We start from the raw sequence: 9,661 nt of genomic DNA, 5'->3' as shown, positions 1-9,661 counted from the left end.
AGTCTTGTTATTGCTAAGCTTAGTTCTAAGTATTTTATGCAATGTAGAATAGGTTGTTTTACAATAATTATTATTGCGATATGGTGCAGCGCCATCTATTATTGAGTTTATGAGTTGTGAGCATCACTAAAAATTATTAGTATGCGAAAAGCTACAGGTCTCCACTACAAGTGAATACTTGTACGATATTTTAGCTTCAAATAGATTTGCAATAATGTGTTTATGCATTGCTATATCGCCCTTTTTGTGCCAAAATATTTATTTCCAGTGCAATGTAAAGATTTTTTCCTGTTAAATATATTTTTTTACGGTTACTGCCTTCTGATTTTAATCAAAACGTACAAACAGTAGTAGTAATAGAATGCATGGAAGCTCGTAAATATCAAGTTTGTATTTCATAAAATATAAACTGTGCATTATACTTCGTCTACAAGACTTAAGGGGAATATTTTAACAGCGCGTTCATGCGTTGCCTTTTCCCCAATAGAAAATAAACCCTAAGTGCATGTTGTATGCACTTAAAAAAATTCATTATCTTTTAATATAAATTGATATTATGTTCAGAGTGCTTGAGCATTTTTATTATAATAGATTTTGTATGCAAATGAACACGAGCTTCACTTGCTTGGTAACAAGCATCGCGACTGTCAATTATTAATAAGATTACTTTGAACTTTGGGTTACAAAGCACCTCGTCATGCTGGACTTCGTTTGCCACACTGAGAAATTATGTCAAGTCTCATAATGTATAGTAATCAGATTCTCGGGTGAAGGTATTCTTCATATCGGAAGGCAGAACTTACATGATACTGCTTGGAGGTCGATATACATAGGCATATCATTACTATTTACACAGACTGTTGTTTAGGTATACATTTTGTAACCCTTAGCTGTTTTAATAACGGCTCTTTACAATAAACAATTAAAATCTTGATTTTCGAACCCATTTTGAGAATAAACCAATTGAAAAAAGTCATTTGCATGTCATAAAAAAGTCTGATTGATCCATTTTTGCAATAGATCGGAAAAACAATTGGGATTGTTTATTAAACATTGCGGTAACGTTGCTCTCATTCAATATAGAACTGTTAAAAAATATATCTAAAACAACATAAATTCACATTTAACACCACAAGATACACCATATAGATGACAAAAGGTCTTTAACACTAAAGATATTAATAGTATGTTATTTAACATTAAATAATGGCGCGAAACGCACAATGGCCGCCGCGTCGGCATGCGGCGCGCCTGCGTGATGGCGAATGCGTTAAAATGAATGGTTCGATAATAAAACTGGAATGTCCACTTGTTTGTTTTTGCCCATGTTTTATACATTAGTGACATGGGTTACGATTCGCTTTTTAGTGTAATTTAATTGGTAGGCCATCTCGAGGCTATTTGAATTACGAAGATTGGTTAGAAAATATTATTCGCTTAAGTTAAGAATTGCAGCAATATTTTTAACTGTACAGTGTCGATATGTTGTATTCACTATTTCAATAGTTCTATAGATATATGTGCGTATCTTGAAAAATAAGTTGCAAAAATCCAACTTGGATATTATATACGCATGAACAAATTGGATATTATATACGCATGAAAAATATTGTGTTTATTATCATTCTGTTTGCATCTGTTTGCCTCCCCTTCTGTAAACAAGAACACATTTACGGTTTAATTTTATTTACAGCCTGCCGCTTGTCACACTTAAACATGGACTCAAACATATTTAACCGTTTCCAGGAGCTGTTCGTCCCCCTAAATACAAAGGGGGAGCTGTACGAGGTGTGTCCGGAGGAGCTGTCACCGGCGGAATGGGAGGCAGGGGAGCCGCCTGCTGTGCCGCCCCCAGACGCCGGGGCCCGCGCTCACCGGCTTCCGCACCTCTTGAGCCTCTGGCGGCTGCCGACGAGGGTTCGGCTGCTCGCCGGCACGGTGCCTATCGAAATGGCGCATGATGTTGGAGGTAATGAATAAATTTTTATACCTAGCTAGAAATAGGCTGAGTACAACATCCATACGAATCATATTATTATGACCATCCTTAGATATACCTAGTTAGAAATTGGCTGAGTATAATCACATGGTTATTCATCATATTATTCTTAGAAAAATGGTTATGATTTTTAAACACCTATGTTTAATATGTACATGCACGTGATGATCCTGTATAATAAGCCTATCCTTATATAATTTTGTACGCTCAATACATTCTATTGCGTTTTGATGATACTATTAAGTTTAGAACAAAAAAATGTTTGTACATACTTTATAAAGACGTGCTCAGCAATATTTAACATGCCATATTTTCAACTTCTAGATGACCTTCTGCTGCGGGCAGCGGTAACGGAACCAGTATTAGTGATGTGCAGCCTCCCGGAGTACGGCTCGATGCCGTCAAGCCCGAGCAAGCAAGTCGACCCTCGCTACCACGCCAAAGAGGCGCTGCAGCTCCTGCCCCTCAACGGGAATATCAGGGTCCGTCGCACCCAGCTCGGCTTCGAGAGCGAGAAGCGCATGTTCCTCTCCGCCCGCCTCCAGAAAGCTCTAACCTTCTGTCAACTCAACGTTGACAACTGGATCAGGCAGATCTCCTACGCAAGCTCCGCCGTCGTCGGCAAAGCGAAAACCGCCGAGGACATCATCAAGGAGGACCACGAACCGGTCAAGTTTGAGAAGGAACGGAAATTTACGCTGCAAGGCTTGAAGATCGACACGTCTAGACTGTTTGGGAAAAGTGAGAAAGTGTTGAAAGATATCCCAGATGAAACGGAAGGATCTATCATATTTTTAAGTAAGAACGAGTTGGAGCATATGAATTATGACGTGTATAGTGATGATGATAAGGATGAGAAATCTGATGACAAAGTAGAGCAAGAACCGTTCTCTAATGAAAAATGCACGTGTTCAGAGAAGACTCTGGGCAGAAGAAGAGTAAATGGTTTAAGAATTTGAAACTATTGAAAAGTACGGAGAAGTTAACGGATGAGAAAATAACAGCGATTGAAAGCAATGAAAAAGGTACTGATATTAAAGACCCGTTTGATCCGTCAGCCGAGAAGCATAGTTCGATTGAACGATACCAGGATATGGCGAAGTTGATTGAAGATAGATTCGGCGCGTCACGAAAAAGTGATGGCACGGCTGAAAAGAGTCATTCTTACAAAAGCCTTACCACATCTTCATCTGATATGGGAACTAGTCAATGTAGTTCGAACCACAAGAAACCAGTGTTAACAAAATCCGTATCAGTTCAGACTGGAATGCCCGACAACTCAGAAGATGATAGCGGCATAAATATGAAACATGGTAGGAAAAATCTTAGTGTCGATCAAATTAACTACTGCGGATCTATGGAAAGCGACTCGAGTTCAGGCCGGAAATTAAAATCTTTAGACGAGAATATGCTTAAGAAATCGTCAGGCGTAAAATCTTCATCGAATCTTGAAAGGCGACAGAGAATACAGCCAGATTTAATTCCAGAAAAGGCTATAGTAAAATCTGAATCGTATAACCAGTTACAAAGTTGTGAGGAAATCAATATGTTTGGTGTGGGATCTTTATACAATGATAGTGACTTTGAAATTAACTACAAACAACACTCTTTTATAACGGAGAAGCTTTGCTCAGAATTTCACGTGAAGACTAAAAGGGTTCTTAGCAAATCTACTTCTAATCTTCTTCATCCGAAGAAATCCACGGAAAAGAAGGAGCAGAACAACAGTAACAGCATGCCAACGAAAACTGAGCGATCGAATGATGGCGAGAAAATCAACTTTAGAAAGAAAATCGATAAGCCTAGAGCTCCTACTCCCAAATCCGAAGATGAAGAATTAACGGTTGATATTTCGGAAGAAGAACCTCAAACCAGGGTGAAAATTCGAAGATCTATATCATCAATACAAAAGCGTAAGTTACCTGTCATTGAAGATCTCCCGTACGGCCAAGTAGCTGACGCAGTGCATCTAGAAGAGGAAACAGTAGAATCTGACACCGTGTCCGACAATATATATGCAGAAATCTGCACTCCTAACGGCAATAAAGTCAGTGATGATGATTACGATAACAATATTGATGTATTAGCCAATGATCCCGTCATCTGCAATGTTAAAAAGGAAGTCATAATTCGGAACGATGAACGTGCGAGGCAAATGATCGAGAATCAAGAAAACCCGTTCAGACATATAGAAGTTGTTGTTATAGAGAAAACAACAGATTTCGATCTGGACAATTCCAGTATTAGCTCCAGTGATATTGAGGAAGAAAGGAATGACGTATCTATAATAGACTCTTGGGAAAGGGACAAAAACTCTGATCAGAAAATTCATGCCATCAGACTTGAGATAACTGGTAATGAATACCCCAACGAAGAGAATCAAAGTATAGATACGAATGTGTTAAGTAAAGATAATTTGAGTTTTAGTAACAGTATACAATTGAATGGTACATATCCCAACGAGGCCATTTATGACACTTTAAAGTAAGTTAGTTTTATAAATTGGATAGACACGAGCTGAAATAATCTTTGACGGTCAGTAAGTGCTTACTTACCAATAATAAACATGGCTGGTCCAGTAATATTAAGAGTACGTAGTGAAGTAGAAAATTGAGTCTTTATCAATCGGAAACATTATAAAGAAGGTTATGAATTGAAAGATTGAAAATCTAGATAGACAACGAGAACGGATACGTTAGATTACCAACATTGCCATAAAATGTTAAAGTCCTTATAGACATTAATGGGAAGTGATAGACCAAGCAAATAATTAAGATAATTTCAGCTCGTCTAATTAACACGAATTAGTATAACACGGTCACGTAGCAAATAGCGTTTGTAGTCATTTTTTGAGGTACCAATAAAAATATAGCCTACAGAATCTGCTTGAGGTATTTGTATTTTATATCGAATTTTTCTTCGTTTAAAAACGATTTATTTTAGCTTTAGTTATGTAAATAACTTCTCAGTAACCAGGGGAATGACTGATAAGTATGAGTATTGACCTACAGATAAACATTTGTGTATTAGTGCTATAGGAATCTAGTGATATTATAACTCAAATATTACAAACGTCAAAAAAATATTGCGTTTCATAAAAATTATTGCGTTTTATAAAAACCGCTTGTAGCGACGATATACATTTTTTTTTTCAAATAATGCCTTGGGATTTGATAGGAATGTTTTTTTATATATAGATTGGTATATCACGCAATATGGAACCTTTTTCTGTAGGTGTAAGGAACTGAGCTGTTAAATATCATGACAAATCGAATCAAATCAGTCATAGGAATAATAAATTCTAGTTTTAATTATAATACAACCACCTTCTATTTTACTTATAATATTTTATGTGAAGAGCTGATACAAAAGGCGGACAAGTCAGAATACATTTAAAAAATCATGGTAAAGGCAAACATAATACAATATTAATATAATTTCTTTATTGCTTGATACAATAATTGAGGAAGGAGTAATAATCGTTTACAAAAAAAGCTAATAGACAAGACTTCTCCGCTTTTTAAATTGGTCACAGGAAAAATAAAACATAGGTACATTTCCTCACATATTATTTCAAAATAGAAATAAGGACATATTCTTATCAGTATTTTATCTCAATTTATTGTACCTATTGTGTGCACAAAGTGTACTGCTATGTATAAACTTAAAAATTAATTCAGCACCTCAAACATCCAGTCATTGGTATAGTTTCGTGGTTTTGTTAATAGATGGCAGTGTAATAATAAAAGTAAAATGCTTTATTGTTTTAAAGCATAACAAATTGATTTTTCAGTTTCAATATTACGAGCTTATTATTTCTTAACATTATGACTTGGTTAGGTATTTATTGGACTACGAACTACTATTAAACACGAGGTGCAGTTCAAAATACATTCAACAATTTTGTGCCAGAAACTTAAATCAATAAACCTCACCATGTTTCAAATATTTTATATTATAAGACTAATTTCTGCTGCCTAAAGACAATATAATATAAATTAAACCATACATAAAACTTAAGAAATAGGTATTGAATAGACTTCTTCAATTACAGGTATATAATTGTGTAGAAAAATTAAATGATTAAATACTATATAAAATTACACTGCCTTCGTTTACGCCATGCCAGATCCAATGTATGTACGATTAGAACGAACAATTGGAGATAAAGTAGGTGCTCATAAACCTACTTATTGTAAGAGTGCAACACATATCACATGACACTATGTATATTTGTACCATATAGATATAATGTATAAAACGAAATTCGATTCTAAGTCTGAAGTATCGAAAAATGTGTAATAATTGATCGAAATATATGAAATTATTAAATATGACTTTTATTTCGTAGTTATTGGTAGATTTAAGATCATAATACAAGTTTCATATAATTGAGATTTAATTGCATTATTTACGCGAGGTTTGGGTGAGGAAGAAAATTTGCAGTCGACTCCTGCAAGTGATTTGAAGAAAAGATTAAATTTTAAGATTTTTTATTGCTTTGAATGACGAGACGAGCTTGTCGTTACTTGATGATAAGCGATACGACCGCCCATAAACAAAACAAACATCATCCAAAATCTTAATTACAAAGTGTTGTTTGGTATTCCACTGCGCTTATCAGCCTGAGACATAGATGTTAAGTCTTATTATGTCCAGTTGCACAGGTACAATGTTCTTCAAACCGGAACATAACAGAGATACACATTACTTGGCGGCAGAAATAGACATTGCGGTGATACCTACCCAGGCGGACTTTAACATATGAGTGAGACCAGTAAAGCTTTTAGGATTTGAAGTGAGAGGCATTAGTATAGAATAATTGAAATATTGGCGTCAACTTAAACGAATCTATAAGTTCTTGCGAGATATATTGGTGTAAGAATTGACTTATCAATGTTTAGTTTTAGGGAAAACATCAAGCTATTTACACCACTAGATGGCATTCCGTAAAGCCAGTTAATGCGAAAGGGAGAAAACTAGCAGGAACATTGATATTAAATTCTATTTTTTGATAACGTGAGAACTAGTTTTGCACTTTTGAAATAGTCGTCACAGCATATCAATATTTACAGTATTAACAGAAAGTTTAATAATGTAAAGTGCATTACTAAGGATACGTTGCTTGGGTATTAGCTTTTTCTTTTTTATATACCCCTGATTATCATAACAACTCAATTAAGATATTGAAAAATATAGGTGTTTGACAATCAAAAGATATACATTTTGGTCCTTCGAACCATTATTTATTACCAGGAGGGAAAAGGGTCAAATAAATAAATCAATTTCATATGACAAATATATTGTATGTAATCAAATAAATTACATTTAAAATTAAAATATACCGATAATTTTAGTGACGCTAACATAAATGATTTCACAACAAAATAATTACAATTACAAATAAAATCTCGAAAATCGAACACCCAACAGTTTGTGCGTCAACTCAATGGTGGAAATGGATACATTCAAATTACATTGGCTAGATGCTTATAATATATTTATATATTTTTCATTAATTTTACAATATACAAGAATATTCAACACGATGAGATTATACCTTATACTGAACACAAAAACGTCAGGGTCGCGTTGTATTAAGAATTCCCACTGTCTATGGTAAATTCCTAGTCACATTTTTCTTAATTTCCCTATGGATTTTGTGGCTTGAACGTTCTTAAAACCGGTATCTACAAAATATACATTTTCTAAACACAGATGCGGGCGTGTTGGTTAGATTTTTTAGCATATATCCGTCCCGCTCTAACGCTGTACGTGAAAGAGAAACAAATCAAGCCACAACGATTGCACTGTGGGTAGGTACTAAATTATCAGTCGGGAATCACAGAGGGTCTTAGGCGAGACGTATTGATTGGATTATTTGGAATATGGCGGAGCCGCACACGACGAAATGAAGAGAGCCAGCAACCACGGCGCGACGGGGTATTGGTCGTCCTTTTCCTGCAAATAAATTGTAGAAGAATATTATTGATATATCAATGACTCGCTTACCTTCAAAAAGAAAATATTGAACTCGCTTGTTGAAACCTAAATCTAGTTTTTATATTCAGTCTTATATATAGATTATACTGCACTTATGGTGCAGCCAGTTGTTTATTGTTATGTAATATGTTCATGCTGTAACAGCACTGCAGCAATTATTTACTGAAATGTAACAAATAACTTTGTATGGTGTAGGTTTTGTTGGGTGTCCAAATAAATAAATCATTTACGATTATTTTACCAAAATTTAATATGACGAAATTTTAAAGGCAGAAATATCCATGATTATTAATTATTTTTACATTTTTCTTTCAACTGCGAGAACTAATCACTAACTAGACGTGAATTTAAATTCTTTACTTGCCAATACTTGTTTAGTTACCCAGATTAAAGGCGAAACAAAATGTATGAAAATGGACCTTGAGGTATCGCCTTAAGTAAAACGACGTCAGCAGATGCAGTGTCTTATAAGGGTTTTACCAATACCGTAACTAGAGATGCTAACGGTTGTCTAGAGACAGGGCGCTAACCCTGAAGAGGCGAAGAAAAGACCATGACCAAGTTTTGGGTCATGCATGGGTGAAGTTTACGAATTATCGCTTGCTTTAACGGTGAGGAAAACATCGTGAGGAAACCTGCATACCTTGAATCTATAGGAAATTCGAAGGTGTGTGAAGTCTACCAATCCGCACTAGGCCAGTGTGGTGGGCTAAGACCTAATCCCTCTCAGTAGTAGAAGTTTCCGTGCCCAACAGTGGGACAGTATATAATACAGGGCTGATATTATTATATTATTATGGGCGAAGTTTGCACTGGGCATAGAAAAAGCTAGTTACGGCCCTAGGTTTTAATTTAAATTACATTTACTACAGCATATATTGCCGATAACAGTGACTATTGTACAGATCCCTTAGAATCTAATTTAGTCATTACCTATCGATTTTAGATTGTGCTGTATTTAAACTTATATATGTGACCTCTAGTTTCAAGAACACTATCCTATCTGTAACCTTTATATGAAATAAAAATAAATTATTATTATATATTTAAGACATCTAAGCTGTGGCAGGATAAATTTATGGCGAATAAAGGTTGCAAACATACAGCTAAGCAAATGCCACGTACCGTCATTGACACAATAGGACTTAACACAAGCCGCAAACCAGTATAGCCGAGTCTTACGTGCCGATTGTCACATAGCTACATTTAGTTAAAATTGCTTTACTGTTTACGTCAAAATTCAGAATCAAATCTGACTGACTTTTCAAACGCTGTGCTTTTTCTAAAACTTTACATTTTATAAATTTAGGAACAAGTTTTAAAATATGCTGGGGCATTAGATTGTATAAAACTATGTTTCCAACAAATATCACCAACAGTAAGAGAAATGGTTTTTCCTGTTTATTATCAAGCAATCAGTCACACAACAAACAATTTAAAAAAAATAATGATTTTAAAACCTTATCAGACGCTAAGTTAATCAATGTAAATCAACACAAGTTATTTAAACGAATGTGTTTAAAAAATCAATCAAGTTATTGGACGTAGATGACTGTGAAATCGTGTTATTCACAGTGTAAGGCGTAATTCAAATTGATGACGTCAAGACAAATATATAGATAAATAAACGGTTCAGTGTCACAGGTGGTATGATAAGGC

At 35.0% G+C, this 9,661-nt stretch overlaps 1 protein-coding gene across 1 annotated transcript; it reads left to right on the top strand.

Moving 5' to 3' along the window:
* Positions 1 to 1,716: 1,716 nt before the first annotated feature.
* LOC119193296 lies at positions 1,717 to 5,228 on the top strand. Its single transcript, XM_037446898.1, is given in 3 exon segments — positions 1,717 to 1,969; positions 2,324 to 2,893; positions 2,896 to 5,228. Coding segments are annotated over 3 exon segments (2,415 nt in total). The 3' UTR covers positions 4,488 to 5,228.
* Positions 5,229 to 9,661: the final 4,433 nt, after the last annotated feature.

Source organism: Manduca sexta, unplaced genomic scaffold (genome assembly GCF_014839805.1).
Source record: "Manduca sexta isolate Smith_Timp_Sample1 unplaced genomic scaffold, JHU_Msex_v1.0 HiC_scaffold_3901, whole genome shotgun sequence".
Taxonomy (NCBI): Eukaryota; Metazoa; Arthropoda; class Insecta; order Lepidoptera; family Sphingidae; genus Manduca; species Manduca sexta.
Note: the sequence above shows the minus strand (reverse complement) of the source record. Positions and strands in the feature narration are given on the sequence as shown.